The 27,958-nt window shown below is 38.3% G+C and overlaps 1 protein-coding gene across 1 annotated transcript; it reads right to left on the bottom strand.

Moving 5' to 3' along the window:
- Positions 1-25,065, bottom strand: RPP30 (ribonuclease P/MRP subunit p30). Its single transcript, XM_020964157.2, has 11 exons — positions 24,933-25,065; positions 23,154-23,209; positions 21,836-21,892; positions 21,288-21,362; positions 20,312-20,383; positions 17,180-17,269; positions 9,019-9,135; positions 8,427-8,456; positions 7,662-7,699; positions 7,037-7,116; positions 1-1,536 (listed from the first exon to the last, which is right to left on the bottom strand). Exons 1-11 carry the CDS (start codon positions 25,012-25,014, stop codon positions 1,430-1,432), a joined length of 804 nt encoding a protein of 267 aa, XP_020819816.1. The 5' UTR covers positions 25,015-25,065; the 3' UTR covers positions 1-1,429.
- Between the last annotated feature and the right edge of the window lie 2,893 nt (positions 25,066-27,958).

Consider the following 27,958-nt stretch of genomic DNA (forward strand, 5'->3'; position numbering starts at 1 on the left):
TGGGGGTAAGAGTAACCTTTTATATTAAAGTCCGACAGTAAAAATCTATAGATCTCACAAGTTGTCACAAATGTATATAATAACAAGCCATTCCCTAACAGTTTTCAAAAGAAACACAATCATAATCACCTGAAAAATGTGCAAAATCACTAATAAACAGGAAAAGGCAAAAACACTCTGAGGTATTTATTACTCAGCAGCTAGCCAAAATCCTAGACGATGGGAAGATCTGCTGGCAGAATGATTTTGGGTTGATAGAGACTACAGCAAGAGAATTTCTGGCTCAGGCCTTTTGCTGGATAAGAGAAAGGCTGTGATGGGAAACTCTGGCTCAGGTTTCTTGCCACCACTATGATGAGAAGAGGACACTGTCCCAGTCTCTGTTTCCAGCTTCCAGACATTGTTCCTGGAAACTCAGAAGGTCGTAACACCTGCATAGATAGAGCTGGCCTTGGAAGCAGGAGGACCCGAGTTCAAATCCAGCCTCAGACATGACACTTTACTAGCTGTGTGACCCTCGGCAAGTCACTTAATCCCAACTGCCTCACCAAAAGAGAAAAAAAAAAGGATAACAAAAAGCTGAAAACAAAATACATACCAAATGATCAGGGAATGGCTGAATACACTATGGTGTATATATAATGAACTAATATACTGCACTGTAAACAATGAAAAATGTGAAGAATACAGAGAAACACGGGAAAAGGCATAGGTAAAAACAATTAGGTAAAAACAATGCGTACAATTTCTCCTACAACAAAAATTAAGTCAATGAGAAGCAACAGACTGTAGTAAAATACAATGGTCAACATTAGCACTATAAAGTTAAAAGACATAGCTCTCTTTTTTGTTAACAATAAATTTGGCTTCTTGGCCATGGAGGGAATACATTTTATAAAGGGGTTCATTTGAGTATTTGTTGGGAAGTATCCCCCCCCTCAAAAAAAAAGGACAAGTTCATCTCAAAATCAGTATTACAAAAGTTTTCCTCAGAGGGAAAATTTTAATATACCCCTAAACATACTATTTATCTCGAATAGTAATATGGAAAAAATAAATTAGTGATACTGTTGTACAAAAAGGCATAAAAGTATTTAAAGAACAAGAGATAGAGATAAAGTGAAATTTCAATGAATTAAAACACTGTCAACTATTTATGTTCTCCACAATGTCCTACTTGCAAACAGAGACAACATGTCATTCCTCTATTATTCATTTAAACAAAATTAATTGATGCCAAGGTTATTACTGGTGGTTCATTGGTCTGTTTCCTTTTTTACTGACTGGGACATAAAAAGGGCTTATAAAATGATTAATTCCAACATAAGATTCAAGCAGGGACCCTGGTGAAATGTTTTCTTCATGACTGTTGGTGACAGTCAATGAAAGGAGAGGGGCGAGGGGGTAAAAGTCAAAGAGCCTCTTTCAGTCAGTCCTCACACTTGGCTTTTTTGCAGGCTGGAACACTGTCATCTTCTTCAGTTGTTCTTGGCTTCTTTGTTGTATAAATAATTCCAAAAGCAGTCTTTCTGGTTTCTAGAATTAAAAAAATAAACAAACAACACATATACTGCTGTTTGAACTCAACCCGTGAATGAAACAAGCTAATAAAATATCAAGATCCTACTAAGAGTTATGATGGTTGCTATGGGTCTGATGACAGTCACTAAAATGAGGTTTCACTGGCATTAACCAGCCTTAAAGTAAGAGACTCATCTTCAACTACCACTTCATCATCATTATATGAATGCGAGTGCCCTGATGAATTTTAAATTACCTGCAAGGAATAAACCAAGGGACCGGATCTTCTCTTAGGCTTAAATACGGTCAGCCTTATTTTTAAGTCCTACCATACACCCATTTACATAGGGATACTGATTCATGCATGTAGTGTGATCAATGCTCCAAATTAAGGTAACCTGACATAGTAACACAGCATACCAGGCTTCCATAATCTAAGCCACATTTTTAGTGGCACGGAGAAGGCTGCAGGTATAAAGAACAATCTTTGGCACCCTTCTAATTCCTTTTCTTCGTCTCTCCTTCATCTCCTCCTTTCGTACTCCATACTCTCATGCTGACCCCTTGCTGTCCAAAGTCACTGTCTAATGTCTGCCTATTCCTGAGCTCCCAAGCATTCCTGGACAAAGTCACAAACCATATGGACTCACTCACTGCTATGGGACAATCCACACGAACAATATGCTTACTGAATGCGTGTTACGTCTATGGCACTTCATCAGGTGTTACAGATACAAAGAAGTCTGTGAAGGGCCCTGATCTCAGGGGCTTACTTCAGGGAGAAATGGATCACATTTACACAGTATTTAAGGTTCTCAAAGAGCTTTCTTTACAACCACCCAGAAAGCAGTTTACTATACTGTTATTCTATTTTATAGTCAACAAGCATTTATTAAGTGCTGTCTCTGTGTCAGGCACTGTGCTAAGCAGTGGGGATAGACGGGGTCAGAGGAGTTAAGTGACTCTTCCATGGTTACACAGCCAGCAAATTTCTGAATTTGGGGCTTACACCCAGTTCTTCTGACTCCTAAGTATGATGCTTTTTCCCTTATACGAATCTGGGAGGGGCACAGGGTTCATGGTGGGAATACTGGAAGACAATAGAGACCAAGTTTTAAAGGGCTTTGAATGCCAGGTTAGGGAAATTAGACTTTATCCTCCTGGCAATGGAAAGCCTGTTACTCTCTTTGGCTATATATTTCCTCTGCTGGGAAGGTCTTCCTCACCACTTATTATGCCAATCCCTTCCTTTTAAGGCCCACCTTAAACTCCACTTTAACCATGAAGCTTACCCCAATCACAGCAATCTTTAGAAATTAGCAACCCACACAGCCTTTATAGTCTGTCCCAGTCATTTAGCACAGACACTACCGTGCATTACTGATTGTTCTCTACACCTGCCTATTTTACATTTTATGTGTTTCCCAAGAACCCAATGAATGCCCTTTCAGTAAATATTAGCTGTGGATGACAACAGATCTATTTAAATGTTCCTTTTTCAATGAAGAGATTAAAAAATGACAAAGAAAAACCTCAGGGCTTCCTTGCCATTCGGCATGGCTAACTTGTTTGGGTCTAATACACCTTCATCCATTTAAAAGCACTTTGACTTATATTAAGGATACAATCTCATTCAAGATCATTAAAATACTACTTGCAATTATGGACTAAAGAGTTTTGAAATAAATGGAAAATTCCAATGATTTCCATTTCCCTAAGTGGAAAATAATATTGAATTTGGAAATGTTTATTCATAACATCAAGACCATGAGGAATAGAATACAAACAGCTAAATAAATGGATAGTGTAAAACCAAAATTGTAAAACTAAAAATGTAAAACTCACTTTTAATAAAACAGATTATCTTAAACCTTTATCTGTAAATTGGTTCTAATATCTATTTTTTACCATGTGAACTTACTCCTTAACCTAAATTGATTTAATGGAAACAGAAGCACTCAACTTCTGTATGTGAATCATTTTAGGAAATTTCAGAAATTATATCCTTTAAAAGTAATTTTATTTTAGAAACAGTCTGTAACTCACCAAGATACAACACTTTTCTTCCTACAGCTCTGCAGGAGGATTTCTCTGTTAGTATTACTTTTTTCTGGCCCACCTCCATTTCTGAGTCATAACAGGCCCTTCACCTTTATATTTCAATCAACTGTGTTATTGCAGGTGAGCAAGTAAAACAAAAAGCACTTTCTCACCACACTAAGTTTTGTCTAAGGAACAGTCTTGTGAAGAATCTACTGGAGAAAAGTTCTCTTGAAGAGGTTTGTGAACAATGAAATACTGCAGCACGAAATTAGTTATTATGGAGCAGAAAAGATTCCTTTTTTATTCTGCTAGTGCTTCCTGGTTTAGATAGAATCCTTGCAAGAAAAATGAGGAATCTGATCTCAAAAGTGGCAGATTTTTAAAATGTAGCTCTAACTTGGTTTTATGAACTTTTGAATAATAATCAAGATTCATTACATCATAAGCAGGAAAAAAGGTTAGAATGCTTTTTTACATATGCAACGTACAGGTTAATTTGCACAACTCAATTATATTGAGACTGTTAGCAGTTGATAGATTTTTAAAAATAGTTTTTTGGACTGAAAGTGCTAAGCTGAAACAAAATATTTAGCATGAATATTTTTCAGTGCCATCCTGAGCACAAACCAAAAAAACAAAAACAAAAACAAAAACCAGGTTGAATGTTCTAGATAGCACAAGTTTATTTATTGACTTTTTCTTTTGGTTCAGATGCATGATTTCAACAGGGTAGACTAGCTGTGTCAAACTTGAACAGAAATGGATCCCTGTCTGCAGTATACTGACTTAGAAAGCCACAAATTGACATTACTTTTGTACTTTTCTTTATTTTGTTAAACATTTTATAATTACATTTCTATTTGGTTTTTCTGGCTTTCTGGTGTAGAGAATTCCAGAGAAGCAAATCCTTCTACCACTGAAGATCAGCTGTTCTGCCATTTATAGTTTTGAAATTGTCTTGGGTTCAAGTTTGTCTCACACACTGGCTGTATGACTGTGGACAAGTCCCTTATTCTCTTAATGACCTCAGCAAGTCTCTATGTAAAACAATTAACTTCTTTAGTGATGAATACTATTGTGCTATTAGAAATGATGAATAGGATGCTTAAAGAAAAACTTGGAAAGACCTACATGAACTGATGCAAAGTGAAGGGAGCAGAACCAGGAGAACACTGTCATACTAACAGCAATATCGTACAATGATCAACTGCTAATGACTTAGTTATTCCCATCAATACAAAGATCCAAGACAATTCTGAAGGACTCATGATGAAAAATGCTATCCACCTCCATAGAAAGAACTGATAGAGTCTGAATGCAGAATAAAGCTTACGTTTTTTTTTAAACTTTATCATTTTGCCTTTTTGGTCTGCATTTTCTTTTGCAACATGGCTAATATGGAAATATATTTTGCATGACTGCACATGTATGACCTTCATCAAATTGCTTGCCTTTTCAGTGATGGGGGAGGAGAAGGAGTTGGGAGAGAGTCTGGAACTCAAAATTGTAGAAAATGGTTAAAATTGTTTTTACATGTAATTCAGAAAAACAAAATATTAAAAATTTTAAAATAGTCCTTAATATTGAGTTTTAAAAGTCTGAAGGGTTTTTTTTTTGAAGAACTCTTATTTAAATAAACTGGTCAAATGCAGGCAAAATGGCTGCAATTCATTGGGTATAGTGGAAAACCCCTGGATCAACAGTAAAAAGATTTTGGTTTGAATCCTGGCGCTGTCACTCCCTGCATGATTTTGGACCCCAATTTCCTCATGTAAAATGAGGGGTATTGTCTGGACCAGATAACCACCCCTAAGGGCCTTCCAACCCTAAATCTACAAGCACATGAAAATGCTACCTTTCACATAAGCAGATCTTTATTTAAATAAGAAAGACTGAGAAGTGTGCTTTATTTTTCAGGTTCCAATTAATGGCTCATTAATTTTAATCAATACTGGCTTCTGGCCGAGATGGCTCCCTGAATGGAGGCAGACAGTCCAGTTCCCACATACCTAAGCTAGTAAAAACCTGAAATTCACACCACACTGAATAATGACCAAGATCATCAGTAAGATTTCACTGCACTAAGTGACTTCTTCCACTCCAGCACTCCCTAAGAAGGCGGCCAAAAGCACCCAGGCAACAAGAATGGGGGCTGTCAAAGCCAGTAGCTCTTTAGTGTGAACAGAGGCAGGCTACAGATACATATCACCCTTATGGCTCTGTGTCCTGGAAGACTCAGAGAATGGCAGTGACCAGTACAGCATGGTAGTCAATGCTCAGCCCCAGACAGATATTGAAGGAACTCTGAGGCTCCTGGCACTCTGTCCTGAGATGCCAAGGAGGATCCTGAAACTCACAGCATCAGGGAGGCCAAAGCCTGGGCAGTGGAGTCAGGCTAGAACCCAGGTGCTCCAGGCTAGGACCATGCAGAGGAACCATCCTACCCAAAAATGCAGCACGGGAAAGTTTGGCCTGAATTTTTCAAGAACAAAAGCTGGAGAGATGAATAAAACAAAGAAGACATTGGCTAGTATAAAAACCTTACTGCATATCTAGAGATGCCCCAAAAATATAGTCTAGAAGAATAACTCCTTATAACTACAAATGAAGGCTCAAAGGAAAAAATGGACTTCTCATAAGAACTATACGAATATTTAGAAGAAATGAAGAGATCAATGACTCCATGAGACAGGAAGAAATATTAGAATCAAATCAAAAGTTTGAAAAAATGGATGAAAAATAAGATATCTGATATTAAAAACATCTGAAATAGAAAAAAAAATCAAGGAGACATAATTTAAGAATTACTGGACTCCCTAAAAACCTTAATAATTTTAAAAGTCAGGACACAATATTTCAAGCTATCACAAATGAAACTGCCTAGATCTATTAGAAATATAAAGCCAAGTGAAGACAAAAAAGATTGCCTCCTGATTCAATCAAGAAACATTTACTACCTCAAGGAGCTTACAATCTAGTAAGAGAGACAACATGCAAACAACTATATACAAAGCAAGCTATATACAGCATAAAAAGGAAATAATTAACAAAAGGAAGGCACTAGAATTAAGAGGGGTTGGGAAAACCTTCCTGCAAAGGATGGGATTTTAGTCAGAACTTAAACGAAGCCAGGGAGGTCAACAGTCAGAGCAGAAGATGGAAAGCATTCCAGGCACAGGGAAAAGCTATGGAAAATACATGTGGCTGAGAGGGAAGTGTCTTCTGTGAGGAAAAACCAGGAGGCCAGGATGTGAGTTCCTTCAGAACAGGGACTGTCTTTTACCTCTTTTATTAGCACAGTTCCTAAAACATAGCAGGTGCTTAATAAATGCTTATTGACTGACTGCCTGCTATTAGCAAATACTTGTATCTTTTTGGAAATCTCTGGCATTATCTGAACAAAAACAAAACCAGAGGCACAGAAATTTAAATGCAAATATATTTCAAGTCTATGAAACAGCATACCACTCACCTCCATGAAGAAGTGTTGCCCTGCAATTTGTGGATACTGCTGCCTTGGCATCACTCTCAGAGAGCCCAAACAACAAGCCTCTGCCAGGTTCATTAAGGGTTTCAATATCACACCAACAAAAGATGACTTAACATGGGTCAGAACACACAAAAATAAGATGTGAGGTTATCTAGTCATATAGGAAACACAGTTTTATAAGTTTTTTTTTAAAACCATTAATTGGCAATCTCCATCCATCCATACCCTACCTGTACATCCCTCCAAAAAAAATCTTGGAGTCTTTGAAGAAAGAGAATTAGTAAAAATAAAACTATTTTAAGGAAGCACTTCTCTTTGGTCCATTTTTTCCTCTAGTGATCAGCAGAGTTTCATCAGAGGCTTGACTAGAATGATTGGCTTCTTAACATTTTCTAACTATGAATGCATAACATATTTTTTAATCCTCAAATTAAGCAAAAGCAGTAATTGTTAAATAATTTGAATATAGAATAAACTACAACCATCCTAGAAAAGGTCAAGAATTTAAATAATGCATTGATAAAGGAGAAATATTTTAGATCACATTAACATTTCTACCAACCAAGCCAAAATCTGCATTAATAACAATGATTTTAAAAAAGGATACAAGTTTGCTACATCGTATGGTCCTCTTATTTCTAAAGGCTGAAAAACAAAAGTTTTAAATTGTGATAAAGTTATTTATAACAATTCAGCAACTTGCTTTGTAAATAAGTAACTGGGCACTCAAAAAGGCAAGTTAGGAAAAGAAAACTAATACTACTACAGTCATCACACAGGCTGTGATTTTCATAATTCTGACTGTAAAGGGATTGGATTTGATGGTCTCTAAGGTACCCGCCAGTTCTAGCTCTAGGGTCCTACCAGGGATCCCCAAATTCCTTGAAATTCACATGGAATGAACAGTCAAATATCTAGACAATGTTACTGAGAAAATAAAGGGCTTTAAATAACATATATTTATGTATTAAGTGTCATTTCTATACAATGTCTGGCACATAGCAAGTATTTAATACATGCTTTTTGACTGATACTATCTCATTTAATCAACTTAGGTACAATACATGACATTTATATAATACTTTCCAGTTAACAAAACATTTCCCTCTGCTATAAACCTGTGAGGAAGGGAACCTAAATATGATCTCCACTTTATAGATGGGGAAACTAAGAGTCAAAGGGGCTAAGTCACTTGCCCAGAGACCTGGCACTTGAATCCAGGGCTTCTGATTTCAAGGGCAGTGAGAGCTCTTTTCGCTCAAACCAGGTACCTCGGCATTGATAATGCTGCTAGTTAAATTTTTTTCTTTAGAATGTAATATTTAAAAAATTTAAGCCATGACAAGAAAACAAAATATGCAATGCCACTTACCCTTTCTGCGCCACTAGATACAATTACATTCTACAAAATAAAAAAGTCATCAAAATTAATCAGATACACATTTTAAAATACGCAAGATTATTCAAACTCAATGCAAAAACCTGACTTTTATCAGCTGTAGCTCAAACACAGATTTCATTGGAAAATAAGGTAAATATCAAAGGCAGGGAAGAGAAGAGCATAAAACTAAAGATGGCTCACAAAGGGAAGCACAGTTTTTCCCAAATAGAAAAATTCAGAAAGGCTGAATGAGCTCAAAAAGGGTTGAGAAAGGTCAGATGACTTTAATTTAGTCTACTAAAGATAAACACTGTTTCTTATCTAGCATTTCCACTTTTTTCCACCATACTAAATTCTCACTGCAGGCCTGGTGTCTACAGGGTTTTGTTTGGGAATCAGGCTCCACAAGATTTCTCTTCCCATTAAAACCTGAAAATAACCTATAATGTGATATAACCTGTTTTTGTACCTCGAATACTTTTTGCATTAAGTTACTGGGATAAAGGGAGGAAATTTGATCCTACTGTGTCAGGAAGAATTAATCTGCTAGAATCTGAAATGCTTTCTCAGAGTGCAGACATACCTTCCCTTTGCAGATCTGCATCAGACTAAGGGCATTGGAAATGGTGTATCTCCTCATCGTGGAGTCTTTGATGGCAGGAGAATAAACAATCTCAAAGCCAATGCCGCGTTCAATTGCCTGGCCAAAAACAATAAAAAAGATAAATGGAAAATGCTCAATTGCTCTATTCCACTGTACAGATCTGTTTGTTTTTCATTTAGTACATAATTTCAACAGTCATATCTTAACTAAAGAACAAAATAAGGATAAATATATGCTCAGGAATTAGAGGGTTCCCACAGAATAAGCTACAGTATCTCTGGCAGTTAGCTGGTAATGAATGAAACAAGGGATTCAAACAGCTCCCCTTCCCTTTTCCCCAAGGAGATGGGGAGATGATGATGATGATGAATCCCCATTTACACAAGGCTTTAAGAATTGTAAAATGCTTTCTTAACTCATAGAGTTGTTGAAGAAAAGTCTTCTCCATTTTGCAGGTGAGAAAACTAAGAATCAGAAAGATGACAGGACTTAATTGTCACATGGCTAGAAAGCATCACAACCAAGATTTAAACTCAACTCTCCCAACGCAACCGCAGGGCTCTTTCCATTATACCCACATCAAAAAATGTGAGCGTTGGAAGGAATATGAGTGGCCACAATTAATGCATAACCAAAAAGAATCTCTACTCTAGCCAACTTGCCAAGTAGTCATGAAGCCTCTGCTCAAAGGCCTCTATCTAATGAATAGGAACCTACCAACTCTAGCGACAGCCCATTCCACTTTTGGAGAGCTCTCACTGTCAAGCCATTTTTCCTGACATCAGCCCTAAATTTCTATCTTTGCACCTTCTATTCAACGTCTCTTGTTTTGCCCTATAGAGTCAGACTGAACAAATCTAACCCTTTTCCATGTGACAGCCCTTCAGATCACTGAACACAGATATCAGCATGTTTTTCTCCAGGGCCAAACCTAAGAGGGACTTGGTTCTTTATCATCCTGGCTGCCTGTCTCTGTGGGCATGCCAGCTTCCTTATGTCCTTATTTCCACTATGGCTCCCAGAACTGGACACAAGCTTCCCAATGGGGTCTCTCTAGAGCAGAGTATAGAGGACCAATCACTTCTTTATTCTTGGAAGCTATGTATGCTTCCCTAAGTGAAGACCAAGATCACATTAGCTTTTTCCAACGCCACAGCACATTGCTGACTCATTTTGAGTTTGTAGTCCCCTGACACCCCTCAGATCTTCTTCAGGACTTTGGTCATGCCTCTCCCTATTTTGTATTTGTGAGTCTCTATTTTTTTAACCCAAGTGTAAGACTTTACCTTTATCCCTACTGAATTGCATCTTACTAATTCAATCCAATGCTTTTATATTTTGTCAACATCTTTTTAGATTCAGACTACTGGCCAGCATGTTAGCTTTTTCTCCCAGCTCTGTCCCACTTGCAAATTTGATGAGTGTCTTTATCCAAATCAGTAATAAAAATGTTAAATCACATGTGGCTGAGTACAGATCCCTGCGGCCCTCCTCTGGAGACATGCTGCCATTACCTGCTATACTCTGAATATACTATACTACTATACTCTGAATCCAGTTCTGCATTTATCTAATTGTGTTACCAATTAATCCACATCTGATTCACATAAATCTGACTTCTCCACAAGGACAGTATGAGATGCTTTATCATGTGCTTTGCTAAAATCTAGGTAAACTATATTCTTTAGAATTTACTTCAACTACCAATTCAATAACCTTGACAGAAAAGGAAGTGAGGATAGTATGGCATGATCTATTCTTGACCAAGTGGTGCTGACTCTTGGCAATCACCACTTTCCACATGATTGCTAACGATCTCTTCAATGACCTTTTCTAGAATTCTTCAAGGAATCAAAGTCAAGCTCACTGCTCTCTAGACTGAAGATTCTGGATCTCTTCCCTTTTTTGAAATCAGAAGGTGAAATGTGAGGATTTGTTTCATATTACTGTTTATTTCTTATGACGGCTTTTCTTTTTTGTTGTTCTACTGGGGAAGGGCAGTGAGAGGGTGAGAAAATACATTCATAAAAGCTGAGAGGACAATTTTAGCCTCAGTCTAAGATGGGATCCTCCTGGCTCAGTTTCCCCATTATGTTCCTTTAAAAAGGAATGCTGCCCATCTGGCTACTCCTGAGTCTGGCTATAAGGATTTGATACTACATGGTTGGAGAACTGTGAATTATCTGAATTCACGCAGAGCTAAGGATGTTTTATCCTGAAATATTTGGGCTCTAAATCTTGTCCCCACTTTATCTCTTTATAGCAAATTTCTATAGTCAGAGCAAACAGCAAAAGATATAAGCACAATGTAAGTGTGTGAGATCTTGCTGTTTTTCATTCAATACCCCCAAACAACTGAGATTAAGTCAGAAACATCTTCAGCTTGGTTTGGGGGAAAATTTTCAGTGACAATTTTGATTGATAATTATCCAATTCTTTCTGAAGAAATGTGCCTCTTAAGAAGCTTTATTAGTTACCTTATTCAAGCTTATATCAATAGTTTACTTTATATCTTAAAAGGCTGAACTTCCTCCCTTCAGCCATAAGAAGTCACCCCAAAAGTAATTCTCTTCTGTCCTAATTATCCTCCATTCATTTTATTAAAAACCCTGAATGAAGAGGTTCCTCAATAATCCTAACTGGTTTTATCTAATTTAATTCAACAATCATTGTTAAGTATCTACTAGGTGCTAGGTGCAGGCAGCAAAAGTCGAAAATAAACATCCTGGTACTCATGGACCTTACAATCTTAATTTATTTAAATTATTACAGGAGAAAATGATTTCTTGGAAAGCTACTATACATGATCCATATTATTAAAGAGGGAAAAAAAACATAAATAATGAGATTTTATGTTCTGGAATCCAATTTATTCTGCTTACTTTTAAACTCCCAAGAAAATTCTGGAATAAATTTGATAAAGTATTAATGAATGGTGTTAGTATTTCTCAAATAAACTTTCTTGTTGCATTGAGTTAAAATACAAACCTACTAACACCTAGCCTTCTGCCTCTAAGAACACCAAAATGCAAACTGTTTCTATGCTCATCAACAGTTATTCAGAATGGCTCTCTCCATGAACAGGGGTAATGTCTCTGCATGATTTGCCTTTGTTATTCTTATTGACCAAATATTCTGGCACTGGGAATTAATTTTTTTTTTCCCTAATGAGTGGTAAGAATTAAGAAGGCATTATAAACTCAGAACAGGTGCACAATACTTCGAATCAAGGAACACTGGTAATAAAATTCTTAGAAGTAATAAGCAGAGCTTCAGAGAAAAGTGAGATTTTAAAAATGGGTACTTGATTGCTTATTCCATGATAATTTTAACAGAAATTAGCTGCTTGTTACCTAAAAGAGAATAATGTTCTTTTGACAAATTACTTTTAAATCTTTAATTCTTGTTTGTTAGCTCTAGAGAAAATCAACAGTCATGAATCAATCCAATAACACAATTTAGTCCTAATATATTGTAGGTGCTTAATAAATGCTTTTTGAATTGAAATGAAAGGTTATGTGTAATGAAAAATGGAGCTCATATGACCCCTTCAGCATTTAGGTAGGCAATATATTTCCCCTTTCAATTCCAACTCCTGCTCTCTCAATAATTCTGGGCACCTCTAAGTGAATTAGTCAAATAACAGAAAGGAATCTTAACTGATAACAAGAAAGCATTAACCAGAGAAGGAAAACAAGCATGCAAACAATCACTGAAAATGTTCAATAGACTTGAAACCATCTTTAGGTGTCAATAAAACTGACCATAAGTAAATTACAGAAAGCAGGCTGTGATGAATTGGAGGGACAGACCTCACAGACCACCTATTCCAAAGGAGCCCTTAAGAAGCCTCTCTACTAACATTTGACAACAGTCATCCAGCCTTTGCATAGAGACCTCAAGAGGGGAGAAATCTAGTCTCTCCAAGTCCAGCTTTGAAAAGCTTTTAGTACTAGGACATTCTCCTTACATCAAATCTAAATTTGCTTCTTTGCTCCTACTTTTGCCTTATGGAGCCAAAACAAAAACAATCCCTCTTCCATATGACCATCCTTCAAATGCTTGAACTCAAAGACAGTCTGGTTGTCCCCTACTGGAAACTCTCCAGGTTTTCAATGTCCTTCCTAAAATGTGGTGGCCCAAAGTGAACACAATACTCCAGCAGTGATCTGAATAGAGAACACAGCGCCACTGTCACTTCTCTGGTCCTGGACACTGTGCCTCTCAATATAGCCCAGTCCCATGACACTGGTGATGACTCATGCTGAGCCTGCAGCTTCTCCAACCAAACATGCAGATCTTTTCCAGATAACCCATTGCTTAATTGTGCTTGGGGAAGCCAGGTAACACAGTGGATAGAGTGCTGGGTCTGGAGTCAAGTAGACTGAAGTTTTTGATGGAAGAAAGTGAAGAGGAATTAAGAAGCCTCTTGATGAGGGTGAAAGAGGAGAGTGGCTTGAAACTTAATATCAAAAAAACTAAAATCTTGGTTGCTGGTCCCATCATTTCCTGGCAAATAGAGGGAGAAGAAATGGAAGTAATCATGTCAGATTTTATATTTTTGAACTCAAAGATCATCACAAATAGTGACTGCAACCATAAGATTAGAAGACACTTGCTCCTTGGAAGGAAACTATGGCAAATCTGGACAGAATACTAAAAAGCAGAGATGTTACCTTGCCAAGAGAGGTCTGTATAGCCAAAGCTGTGGTTTTTCCAATAGCAATGTATGGCTATGAGACTTGGACTATAAGAAAAGCTGAGAGCTGCAGAAGTGATGCTTTTGAATTGTGGTGCCATAGAAAATTTTTGAGAGTCCCTTGGACAGCAAGGAGGTCAAATCGGTTAATACTTAAAGAAATAAATTCAGACTATTCATTGGAAGGTCAAATACTGAAGCTGAAGCTTAAATACTGTGACCAAATAATGCGAAGATAGGACTCACTGGCAAAGACCCTGATGTTGGAAATACTGAAGGCAAAAGGAAAAGGGGGCAGCAGAGGATGAGATGGACATAGTATCATGGAAACAACAAATATGAACTTGGACATAGATCTAGAGATAGTGGAAGATAGAAGGGTCTGGGGCACTATGGTCCACGGAGTCACAAAGAGGTGAACACAACCGAATGATTGAACAACAAAAATTGTGCTTGACCCAGCTTGGGCTTAAGAAGCTGATTTTTTTGAACCCAAGTAAAAGACATTGCTTCCTATTAAATTTCACCTTTTTTCATTCACCCCACTATTTTATCCAAGTTTTAGAACTTCAATCTGTCATTTGGTGTTATCCTTATTATTATTAAAAGACTTATGAATTTGAGAAAGATAACATCTATGCCTTCATGCAAGTCACTGATGAAAATGTTAAAAAATACAAGGTCAAGCACAGTCAAGGCACTCTACTGGAAACATCCCTCCAAGGTGACATCAAGCCATCAATGTCTAGAGAATGGAATAGTAGGAAGAACAGGACTTGGGAATCAGAAAGACCTGTATTTTAATGCAGATTTTGCACTCCAAACATTTGTTCAGTGCATAATGGTAATGGCTATGTGAACAGAGTGAAATAATGTCTTCCATGGATCCTCCCTTCACTCTTCTAGGATGTTAGCTCCTCCAAAGTCAAAGGTTCTCAAGCTTATTTTTTAGTCTGCTGGACTAGTATAAATTATTTATTTTATTTTGATCAAAATGTCACTAAAAAAGGAAACAAACCACATCACCAGAGTTAATGACTGATGATGGTTTTGATGGGGCACTAACAAAGCTAATGTGAAAAGCTTGCCAACCACTTTTACCAAGAAAAAAGTTGATCCGTGAGTCCTAAGAATTCCTTGAAAGAAACAAGAACCTCTTTCTAGACATACATGAACTCATGCCGAGAAAAGTGAGAAGAATCAGGAGAACATTGTACACAGTAAAAACAACATTGTTCACCAATCAGCTTTGACAGACTTAGCTCTTCTCAGCAATACAATGATCTAAGATAATTCCAAAAGACTCCTGATGGAAAATGCTATCCGTATCCAGGGAAAGAACTATGGAGTCGGAATGCAAATCAAAGCATACTATTTTCTCTCTTTTTTTCTTTCTCATGGTTTTCCCCCTTTTTTTCTGATTCTTCTTTCACAACATGACTAGTGTGGAAACATGTTTTATAAGATTGTACATGTATGGCCTATATCAGATTGCTTGCTATCTTGGGCAGAAAGGAGGGGAGGGAGGGAGAAAAAAATTGGGAACTTAAAATACTAAAAACTATCTTTCCACGTAATTGAAAAAAAAAATAGAATACTATTATGTGTGGGGGGGGAAGAATCTCTTTCTGATCCTTACTAAGCTAAGTGAATGTAAAATTACTTGTGTAATTTTAAGAAGATCTCTAGCAAGTACACACAGCAATATTCGAAACCCAACTTGACTGGCTGCCACAATAATCAATATGAGCAAGTTGTATTCCTTTCACTCTCCTGTGTCGCTTTCTAAGATCAAGGATTTACATCCTGTCTTTGTTTCATACGTAGTATATAAACGATTACTGGAGGGCAAAGAAGGGAACTTGCCTTTGCCTTTTATTTCACTCTTGAATTATACTTTCTTAATAGGTGAGGACAGGAGTTATAAAAAAAATTCTCATCTAACCCTTTTCCATTTAAATCAGGGGTTCTGAATCTTTTTTCAGTAATGGATCCCTTTGACAGTCTGATGAAGCCAATGGATCCCTTCTGAAAATGTTTTAAAATTCATAACAAAATACACAACTTTAAATAATGGAAACCAATTATACTGAAATATAATTATCAAGATTAAAAAAAAAAGTTCACAAACCCCAGGCTAGGAACCCCTGATTTAGATATTACTCTAACCTTAAGAAATGACTGAATTAATGAAAATCTGCCCCACAGAACAGCAACTCAGGGAATCTGGGGGTCCATTTTGACACTTCTCCTCGTCAGCTCATTGCTGCCGCTGCTCTGCTTGCCAGAGGGCCCAGACTCCTCTCTTGCAGGGGCTCTTAAGGAGTTTTTGTATCATTTCAGTGATTTCACTGGTATAGGGAACTCTTACATGAGGCAGTATAGTGAAGCCTATGGACCCTCTCCGAATAATGTTTTTCAATGCACAAAATAAAACACATAGGATTACAAAGAAAATCAATTATACTGAAATAGAGTTATCAGAATATATGTACACACAGACACACACACACACACATTAACCAGATTTACCAAACATGATTTGATTTTGAAGTTAGATCACATATTTGGTTCAGATGTGACCTTGGAAAGAGAGAATAGGACAAAACAGGAGACAAACTAGAGTAAGGGAAAATATGTTTCAGTAGAAGCTCAAAGCTCAAGTTTATAGTAATCCACTCATAGGATGACTTTATTAGCGCTCAGCTCTTCCATGAGCTGCTTTTCCCAGGGGAAACTTCCTTTTAATAAGGTCATTTCTATATGATACAGTAAAAAGCACCCTGGATTTGGATTCAAAGGATCACAGATTTACAGCTGAAAGACCCATCAACAAGTCCAACTCCTCAGAGAGGTGTCCAGTGCTACAGGATTGGAAAATTTAGGCTTTGGAAAGAGAAGACATGAGCTTAGACCAGGCTCTACTACTTACCACTAGGTGACTGTCACCTCTCTGGGCTTCGGTTTCCTCATCTGTGAAACAAGGGGGTCGAACTACCTGACCTATCAGTCTTCTTCAGCTCTGAATCTCTGTTCCTAAAATCCTCTTATCTTGATTCCTCAAGGTTTCTCCCTTTAGTCCCCACTCCCTTGGGTGATGAAAAATTCTCAAGCTGTTCGGAGAAAGTCCAAGCTTCTTTATTTCCTTCTCTTTCCTTCTTTTTTATTTCTTTTTTTTTTCCAGTGCCCTTCCTCCACATTTTGATAATTATCTAATTCTTTCTGAAGAAATGTGCCTCTTAAGAAGCTTTATTAGTTACCTTATTCAAGCTCATATCAATAGTTTACTTTATATCTTAAAAGGCTAAACTTCCTCCCCTTTAGCCCTAAAAAAGAAGTTACCCCAAAAGTAATTCTCTTCTGTCCTTATTATCTCCATTCACTTACTCTTATTTTTTACTTTAATAAACATCACAGCTCTGATCAAAGTATGACACTTACCACATTAATGGGAGGTCTTCTGAAGTAAAATGGCAATTTTTCTGTTACTGTTATGCATACCAAATCCACATCTAAACTTGTGCAAGCAACCTGTATAAGCAAAACAAAATTGTTGTTGTTTTTTTAAAATATATTTCTAATGCCAAAGATAATGGGACAAATAGCACAATCCAAATTGAGAGGCTTATTTGAACAAGGAGAGGAACTGGACCTGTCCTTTCATTGGCATCTGAGAAGTCCTGGATAAGGCAGCTTCCTCTACCAAGGCAGATCTGCCTCTTCTCTACACTGGAGCTGGGGCATGGGGCCCACTAAACTTTGCACAAGGATCCTTGCAGGCCCATGTTGACTTAGAAAACCACAAATTGACATTATCTAGGATATACTGTTTTTTTTTAATCGTTTCCCAATTACATTTACTCTGACTCCAACTGCACTACTATCACCTTGTATCTCTAATGTATATCCATTATGTCAAATAAAGGATGGCAGTTCTTTATCCAAGTAACTCTGGTGCATTAACTAAGTCTTGAAAATGAAGGGTTCAACTGAAATCATGTGAGGTGCCCTGATATCACTACACATGCTTTAATTATAAAAAGATAAAGAAAACTTAAGTGAAGAAAATGGTTCTAACCTGAATGGCTTTAGGACAAAGGTTTTGTTTTAGCAAGAATTATGGGCATGGTATCCTCTTCCTGTAATCCCTGGTAGAGGCTGAGGCTCTGGATCTCTTGAGCTCAGGAGTTCTGAGCTGCATTGGCCTCATTAGGCCTCCCTACTTCTCCACTAGTATGGATAATTATGAGCTGACAAGAGTTGTAACAATTAGAAAAAGGTCTTTGTCATAGACAAGATAACAAAATATACTTAATCCAGTCCAGTCACAATACAAACTAAGAGGCACCAGATACACTGATTGATTTCTGTTTAACTTACTCAAGAGATCTTGACTATGTGATAGAGAGTGGACTAAAAGGATATTTTATGTAAGGCACTAAAATAAGTGGTGGGAACAATTGTGTTTTTCTTGAGACTTTACCTCATGTAGCAGTCACCAAAAACTTCTATGTCATACTCTGGGATAAACAGGACCACTAGTAAGGAAAATTAAGAGTTGACAGTGGTTGTAGAATTGAATGTCCAACACACAACCTTCTTCAAGTCAATAACTCCATCTACTGGATAAAACAGGGAACTAACTAAAAATTTCAGAAATATTGCTTAGAAGATATCAAGCCTTTTCTTTCCCAAAAAATCCAGGAACTGGTTTACAAAAATATGTAGGTTATCACTAAGATTTTTGTAGATTTTGCTAAATGTCAAATGTAAGATGATGGGCATTTTACAAATATCGATCAGAAATATCTTTCAGGATTTTACAAATGAGCACTAGTCTTTAAGCAATCTCAATGTGACATATCTCATTTTAAGATGATAAATGCTTATACTTTCTGGGGAACACAAATCAAAATTTTAAAATGATAGTTATTATTTTAATATAATGTGAATCTCATTTAAAGAATTCAGTAGTGAATCCTTCTACAAAGTAAAGCCCAAATTTGGTAACCTAAACTTGGTTATATAATACCTCAGTTGATTAGGGTGCCACAGGCCCCTAGAAAAAAAACTGGTTCTGGTATCTTACCCATGCCCCATTCAGTGCAACCTCTCCTGAACCTCTTTCTGTGCCCTTAAACAAGGCTCTGGCTGTCCAAAATCCCCAGTATATCTTACATAGGTCCTAGGGAGCCTAGCAGGGGACAGAATGGTGGGCCTATAGTCAGGAAGATTAGAGTTAAAATCCAGCATCAGATACTTACTAGCTGTGGGACCCTGGGAAAGTTATTTTACCTCTATCTGCCTCTGCTTCCTGAACTGAAAAATAGGGATCATAATAACACTTATCCCAAAGGTTGTTGTGAGGATCAAATGAAATATTTGCAAGGTGCCTGGCATACAGTAAGTGCTTAACAAATGTTTATTCTCTTCCCTTCCCAAATTCCCCAAAGTGTTCCATCATCTAAAATTACCTTTTTCTTTTCAGAAATAGTGTTTTCTGAACTAGATAGTGGGGGAGGCAGGGAAATCTGACTAAAATATTTCATACTAACGGTATGAATAGAGTTTACCCTTTCTATTGGAAAAAGACGACCTGGTTAACCCAAAACAATTGTTAATTGGGAGAGAAGGGAAATTTTTTTGACCAGAGGTCACTTTGTCTTTATGACCTTCCTGCTAGTATACCAGGCAAATCAGAAAGAAAGATCAGCTTCACATACCACTTCTTAAAGGTTGCTGACCCTCAACATGTAGCCTTTATGCTCAAAACTTTATTACATAATTTCTTATTAACAGAATCACAGAACAAATAGAGCACACGTACCATAAGAATTCAAATGCATTTTTCTATTAGGGTCACAGACCCAAAATGGGGGAAAAAAAATCAATAGAAGGCTACAAATAAGGCAAAGACATTTCAGTAAGAAGTGTAGGCATGTGTATTAAGAGAAAAACAGTTCAGTGTGCCCTTTAAAATTAATAAGCAATATAAAATTTTATTGCATAAATATTACCAAAATCCATATTAGTTAAGGGGAAAAGATAGGAATGAGAGGGAAAAGGAAAGAAGAAAAGGCAGGGTGAAAGAAGACCTGGGGTTAGAATGAGAAAGATGATGATAAAAAGAGAGAGAAGTATGAAGGGAAAAAGTAAAAACAAAGAGAGTACCAGTGTCCCAAAGTATAGGGGAAAGATACCTGGGAACGTTAGGCCTGGAGAAAAGAAGACCCAGAGGGAACATGAACGCTGTCACATAAAGGAGGGATAGGACCTGTTCCCTCTGAGGAGAATGTGAGCTCCAAGAGAACAGCGGACTGTTTTTGCCTTTCTTTGTGAACAACACACAGAAAGTGTAAAGAGAGCAATGTAGGCTGGATATCAGGCAAACCTGCCTATCACAATCAGAGCTGAATAAAAGGTGTAAAATGCCCGGCCTCTGGAGGAGGATTCCTCCTGGAAACTTAGTGGTCTTCAGGTAGAGGCCGTACAAATAACACGTTAATAGTGGGATAGAAACTTGTATAACCATAACGGGAAAAAAAATGAGATTACTTAATATTTTTCACTTACATGGAAAAGTTTTTCTGTCTTAGGAAAAACTGCAACAATGTCATATAACTTGACACGGGAAGATGTTGCTCTCTGTTGTGAGAAAAGAAAAAAATACTGCCATAAGAGGAAATGCATGCCTTTCTTTCCTTGCCACCTTGTACTATCTGTATTCTTTTTACATTTATTGTGCATACACATACTTTACATTTATTCTGTATATATTTACATGTGTACTGGTCTCCCCTTTAGAATATAAATTCCTTCAAAGTCAGGATGATTTCATTTCCTGCATTTGTGTTCCGCATGGTTAGCACGGTGTCTGGAACACAGGCAGTGCTTAATAAATGCTCAGTGCTTTACTGGAAGGAGCTCTGGCTCCAGCAAACTGAACAGGTATGTGATCTGGGCAAAACCACCTTAACTCTCTGGGCTTTAATCCTCCCATGGCCCCATTTCACAGCTGAGGAAACTGATCAAGTCATGTCTAAAACTCCTTTTAGCTTTACAAAAATGTAAAGAAGCAGAAAGTGCTAAAGCCAGGCTTTTTTTTTGAGGTCTTCCCTGTTTTTCTTTAGCAGCTGGGTTCTGCAAACTGAAACTGGTATCAGCTGCAATGAAATGCTTGGCTAAGCAGGAACATGTCAGAGAGCTAAAGGTTACATGCTAACACACTTCAAACTGACTTAGGAAGTTAAAAAAAAATTGTCCATTTTGTCACAAAGGAGCTTTTTTGCAGAGAATCTACTGATCATAGAAGGTAGTCCTATGAGTGGTACAGACAATTTATGCTGCAAGAACTCAGAGAAGGAAGACATCATTTTGAGCTTGGATGATCAGAAAAATCTCTATGGGAACAAACAAGATACATACTTGAAAACTCTAAAAGGATAAAAAAAACTATTCCTTTCAATATTACTAAATATTATTTGACGGGAAAAAAAATCACAAGCATATTATGACACGTATGTTAAAGAGAAAAACAAAACTGACTTACCAGAACATTGCAATGAGATGGATCCGATACTATAAGTGTTAGTCTACTTAAAATTTTAATTGGTTTTGATTTCCCCTGTAGGCAAAAGAATCTATTAAAGAAGTACAAGGTATAATTGTTTTACTTTTCTCTTCCCTACAGAAACATATTAACTAAAAGAAAAAGCACAGGAAAGCCAATCAACAATTATTTATTGAGCGAGCACAGCATGATCAGGCCCTCTGAGAAAAACAAAGAATAAAATGTCACCCTTATTCTCAAGGATGATACAATGTAGTGGGATAAACAAAGTCTGACATAAATTACTGATACAGAACAGTTTATAATTAGGTATCTCTTGTACTACTGTTCAAAAGCGCTACAAGAGGTCAGTGAAGAGGAAACATAAGGAGGGCTGAAGTACATAAGAGAGGCTAAATGGATAAGCTGAGACTTGATGATGTCAGTTTTAGACTAGAAAACGGGAAAGCACTGTAGATGAGGGGAATGATACAGATCAAATACAGATATCAGATACTTAACTCTTTGAGCATGAAAATGATATCTACCTGTACAATCGGCAAAGATGAAAAGAGCTCCGAAGGAACTACTGGTTTGTCAATTTCCTACAAAATAAAAACAGTTCAACTTAAATTGAGTAAATTAATCAAAAGTAGTATTAAGATGGATAACATTAAAAGGTAAATACACTATGATGTGTTGGTTAGGTACTGGCAAATGGTCTTTCAGAAAAATTAGTGAAACAATGATCTACCCTTGGACCTGCATGAGAGAAGGTGATGAGAAAAACTAGACAGCATGGAAGGACCATAATTCTCAGGTTATAAAAGCAGTCCACAATGGAATAATGAACATTGAATACACATAGAAGGGAAAATTTAAACAAAAACGGGCGTTAACTTTTAACAAGAACTTGAATGAAACTGAGCTCTTTAAAATGTAAACAAGAATGAAGCCTTGAATATAGTCAACACTTTTACTCAGAAATTTCCTTAAACTTAATAAGCTATTCCAATAACTATTTTCTAGTTGTGTGCTCAACACATGTCCTCATGACCAAGCCTTATGCCAGAAAAAATTTTAATAAAATTGGTTTTACCATTATATTACTTTGCAGCTAATAAACCATGTTATGTGAACATCTATTTGTGAGTTACCTCAGTTGTTTTCCTACAATTAAGCATGTACATTCCTGTAACAGATATGGGTGAACATCTCCATATATAGGACAGCTAGAAACCACACAAATGTAGTCTGCAAGACTTCAAAAGATCTGTGTTCACTTTTTATGTACTACTTCTATCCGTGGACGATGAAACCCATTAATGTTTTGGCAGACAGTTTTAAGCGCTGCCATAGCCACAAAAACCCAAATTACCACATGGCAGTCAATCTTCCAGGGAGGAGCCCCTCTGCATATAGCCAGGCTGGTTTTTGGATGACAGTCTGCCCCGAGGGCCCGCCAGAGCTTGTTTTTCTACTGGAATATCCTTCGTGCAAGCAGGTCACTTTCGAATCATATGAGTTTCTTGAGGGAAGCAACTGTTTTTGCTGTATTCCCAGCACATAGCACAGTGGTTGGTACATATGAGGTACTTGTATGGAGTAGGACTTTGTGGAGAAAGTATCCTCATCATGTTACAGATATTTATCTATATTAAATACATTGAAAATCCTTGCTGAAACTCAAATTAAGTAAACATAGTAGGGACTTTATAAATCTTTGTTGAAAGAATGGAAAAAAGTCCAAGCTTTCTGTGCTTAATTAAAATGCATGTTTTTAAGTAGCTTCTGCCATAGAAAACCACAAAGAGGCTGAAACACAATACTACTTTGTTACTCTGATACAAACATTGAGAAACTTACCTGCTTCTTTTCCTTAAAGTCCACAACATGATTGATGGCAACAGTCGAAAACCCAACTAAAAAATTAAACAAAAAGTTAAACACTCTTCCTTCCCTAGAGGCCAATGACATACAGCTTTACCAAGATCTCAAGATTATATGAGGCTGACCCAGCACTAACCAGCCCCCAACTGCGTACTTCATTTCTTTAACTACACATTTCTTTCATGTACAGCAAATACTGAGGACTAGGGCTCTATTTTCTATATCCTTTGAAATTCCCTCCAACAAATACAATCTATTGCACAATGTATAATCAATAAATTTGACTGCTGCACTAATCAAAACAACTTTTTATAAGTTCAGTGAACAGCATTTTACTTTTTAAAGAAATCATTAAGTGCTGACTAAGAATAAACCAAGGGGCAGCTAGGAGGCACAGTGGATAGAGTACCAGCCCTCGAGTCAGGAGGACCTGAGTTCAAACCTAGCCTCAGGCACATAACACATACTAGTTGTGCGACTCTGGGCAAGTCACTTAACCCCAACTGCCTCACCAAAAAGAAAAAAAATAAAATAAACCAAGTATCTCCCATTTTCCTTAGACAAATGTAATTTAGGGGGGTATCCCTGTATTGCTTCCCTTAAGGCTTCATTGGTTTACTACAACGATAAAAATACTCAAAGTCAGATGCCCAACTAAGGAAACCCAGCGATGACAAACAATGGATTCTAAATCAAATAATCTGGATTCAAATTAGGACTCGGCTACTTACTACCAATGTGAGCTTAGGTAAGTCATTTAACCTATATTGGAGTCTATGGGCCTCAGCTTCCTAATCTCTAAACTGAAGGGGTCAGGCTACTGACGCTGGATTTCTAAATCGATAACCCAGATATGTGACTTCATAAACAAAGACCAGAAAACTACTACAACTTTCCAAACAATGAGTTCCTCTATAGATTTAGCATTGTCCTCTAGGACTCAAAGGGACAGAATTCGTTGTCCTCTGTAGAGAGCAAACAGTTCCGGGGCAGCAGAAGAAGGGGGAAAGCAAGGCTGCCTCTACCCCCACCTCCTTCCCCCCCAGGTAGTTAGACAGGAAACTGAAGCACAGGAGTTAAACCAGAGGGAGAGGGTGGGCTCCCCTGAAGTTACCCAACTGCCCTGACTGGGCTAAGAATCAGTGTGTCCTTGGGCAGGTCCCTTCACTTTACTGACAAGCCTCGGTTTCCGCTTGCGTGACGGAACACTGTTACATATATAACAGCTGACAACGACATCGCGCTTGGCAGTCGCGGGACGCTTTAACATCCATCCTCGCCCTGGATCCTCACATCTCTAAGAGGATGCAAAGCATGCATTATCCTCCTTTTATCTAGGAGGAAAACGGATGTTGACACTGTGGGAGACAGACTGCTACATTGGTGGGAGTCCGAAAGGTCCCTGGCCATCACCTTGGTCCTCCTTTTACACAGGAGGAATCTGAGGACGAGGGAAGGTTCCGTGACTCGCCCGAGGTCACCCAGCGAGGAACAGCAGGGCTGGTTTTTGCACTCAGGCCCCCGCGTGACCCTGTCTCAGGGACTAGAGGACCCCCGTGATGCCCTCGGCTCCAATCCTGGGCCCGGCCCGCCCCTCCCCCCTACGTGGCTCCCCTCCCTCCCAGTCAGGGGCTGAGATCCCGCGGCCTCCCCCCGCAAACCCCATATGCAAGGCGCCCGTAGAACGGATATCACAAAGCGTTCACGCCGGCCCGGGCGCCCCCCACACCACCCGGCTCCATGGGGGGCACTCACGGTGAGCTGCGTTCTCCAGAAGCCCCTTAAGCACTTTAGTGTCAGAGCCCTTCTTCAGGTTCAAATCCGCAAACACCGCCATACCGGCAACACGTGACAAACGATACACGTTCTCCAGGCGCCTGCGCAGCACCACCTCTTTCTTTCCTTATCCTAGTGCATTCTGGGAGTTGTAGTCCCTTTTTGGGTCTCGTCCCTCCCCGCCTTACACTTCTCCCCCTCCCCCCCACCTCCCTTCGGAAATACTGTTCAAAGCTCGGGAACTTTTCTAGTTTACACAAGTGCAACCATTTGTTAAAATATGCAGCGCCTTGAAAAACAATGTTTCCGAGTCGTCCCGTCTCCTCCTTCCTCCCATTGGTCTCCCTCAGTATGGTAGCGTGCCTCGCTCTGGCCTCCCGAGGCCTAGTTTCCATGGTAACCCGGAGGCCAACTGTAGTAGTCACCAGTCTCCCATCCCCGCCCCTCCGCTCTGGACCAGCCCAGGCCGGAAGGGGCGTTGAGTCCCCCCCCAGCACGTGGCTTACTGGAGAGACGCGGGGGGTGGTGAAAGGGGTGAGCTGAGCAGCTGACTTATTCTAAGAAAAAGAATTTCTTAGAAATGGAGAACAGAAATAAAATTCATCCTTTGGGCAATAATAGGTTATAGACATTTATAGAGTCCTTTGGCATCAGTATTAGAAATAAAGGGTGCAGGATTTAGAGTGAGGAACTTGTGCGTTTGCATCCCAGGTGCGCTAATCCTCTGTGGATTATTTCCAGTTTATCCAGTATACAGCATGTTTGTACACAGTTGTTTGCGTGTTGTCACCCCAATTAGACTGAGCTCCTTGAAAGCAGGGGCTCTTTTACCTTCCTTTGTATCCCCAGTTCTTAGCATGTGCTGTTATTGCTCAGTCATGTCTGACTCTTTGTTAACCCCATACACCATAGCATGGCGGCCCTTCTCTCCTCCTCTACCTCTCCAACTGTCTCTAAGTTCGTGACACTATCTATCCATCTCATCCTCTTCTTTCTTTGGCTTCAATCTTTCTCAACATCAGGGTCTTTTCCCATAAGTCCGGTCTTCTGATCATGTAGCCAAAGCATTTAAGCTTCAGCTTCGGTATTGACGGATAGTCTGAACTTATTTCTTTTAAGTATTGACTAATTTGATCTCCTTACTATCCAAGAGACTCTGAAAAGTCTTCTCCAGCCCTGGAATTTAAAAACATCAATTCTGCAGCGCTCAGCTTTCCTTATATTCCAAGTTTCATAGCCATACATTGCTACTGGAAAAACTCCATAGCTTTGGCTATAGGGACTTTTGTTGGCAAAGTGATGTCTCTGCTTTTTAATTGACTGTCCAGATTCGCCACATCTTTCCTTCCGAGGAGCAAGTGTCTTTTAATTTCATGGCAGCAGTCACCATCTGCAGAGATCTTTGAGCCCAAGAATAAAAATCTGATGCTGCTTCCATTTCTTCTTTCTGTATTTGCCAGGAAGTGGTGGGACCAGTTGCCAAGATCTTAGTCTTTTTGATGTTAAGTTTAAGCCAGCTTTTATACCCTCCTCCAACTCTCCAATGACACTACATCATCAAGAGGCTTCTTAATTCCTCTTCACTTTCTGCCATCAGTGTAATATTGTCTGCATAGCTGAGATTGTTGATATTTCTCCCAGCAGCCCTAATTCTGCTTTTGATTCATCCAGCCTGGCATTTCACCTGATTTACTCTGCATTAAGTTAAATAAATATGGTGACAATATACAGCCTCATCTTACTCCTTTTCTAATCTTAAACCAATCAATTGTTCTGGGTTTAGATAACTTTGCTCCTCGGCCTACATACAAGTTCCTCAGGAGATGGGTGAGATGATCTCCCATCTCTTTGAGGACTTGCCACATTTTGTTGTGACCCACATAGTCAAAGGATTTAGTGTAGTCAATGAAGCAGAAGTAGATTTTTTCTTCTGGAATTCCCTTGCTTTCTTCATAGTCTGTTGAATGTTGACAATTTGGTTTCTAGTTCCTGTGCCTCTTCAAAAACCAGCTTGTTCTCATAATTCTCAGTTCACATATTGCTTGAAGAATCTTAGGCATTACCTTGATGTTGTGTGAAATGGGTGCAATTGTTCAGTAATTTTAACCATTCCTTGGGATTGGCCATCTTTAGGATTGGGATGTAAATTGATCTTTTCCAAACCAGAGGCCATTATTGAGTTTTCCAAATTTGCTGGCATATTGAATGCAGCATCTTTTAGGATTTTAAATAGTTTAACTGGCATTCTATCACCTCCACTAGCCTTATTCTTGGCAATGCTTCCCTAAGGCCCACTTGACTTCATTCTCTAGGCTGTCTGGCTCTAGATCGGTAACCATGGTGGTTATTGGTGATAATAAGATCCTTTTTTTTTTTTGTATAGTTCTTTATTGTATTCTCACCAACTTCTCTTAATCTCTTATCCTTCCCATTCTATTGTTTTCTTCTATTGCTTTATATTACTCATTTAAAAAAACTTTTTTTTAATCTCTCCTTGCTATTCTCTGGAATTCTACATTCATTTGGGTATGTCTTTCCCTTTCTCCTTTCCCATTCACCTTCCTTCCTTCCTCAGTTATTTGTAAGACCTCATCAGACAACTATTTTGCTTTCTTTCTCTTCTTTTTCTTTGGATGCTTTTTGTTGCTGCCTCCTGTACAATATTGTGAACTTCTGTCCATAGTTCTTCATGCACTCTATCTAACATACTAATGCTTTAAATCTACTTACCACCTCCACTCATGTTTATAAAGGATATTATTTAGGTCATACATATATAGTCTGTTGGTTTTCCTTACTTTCTTCAATTTAAGTCTGAATTTTGCAATAAGAAGTTCATGATCTGAGCCATAGTCAGCCCCAGGTCTTGTTTTAACTGATTATATAGAGCTTTTCCACCTTTGGCTGTGAAGCATACATTAGTCTGATTTCTATATTGACCATCTCATGATGTCCATGTGTAGAGTCACCTTGTGGGTTGTTGGGTTGTTGAAAAAGAATGTTTG

Source organism: Phascolarctos cinereus, unplaced genomic scaffold (genome assembly GCF_003287225.1).
Source record: "Phascolarctos cinereus isolate Bilbo 61053 unplaced genomic scaffold, phaCin_HiC Scaffold_3;HRSCAF=262, whole genome shotgun sequence".
Lineage (NCBI taxonomy): Eukaryota > Metazoa > Chordata > Mammalia > Diprotodontia > Phascolarctidae > Phascolarctos > Phascolarctos cinereus.

Excerpts from the sequence above, each read along its gene's own strand:
- RPP30 (XM_020964157.2), bottom strand. The coding sequence starts at position 25,014 with ATGGCGGTGTTTGCGGATTTGAACCTGAAGAAGGGCTCTGACACTAAA. Across the intron at positions 17,270-20,311 it reads AGACAGAAAAACTTTTCCAT|GTTGCTTGCACAAGTTTAGA; the intron begins GTAAGTGAAAAA and ends TTGCTTATACAG. Across the intron at positions 9,136-17,179 it reads GAAGACCTCCCATTAATGTG|GCAATTGAACGCGGCATTGG; the intron begins GTAAGTGTCATA and ends GTTTTTGGCCAG.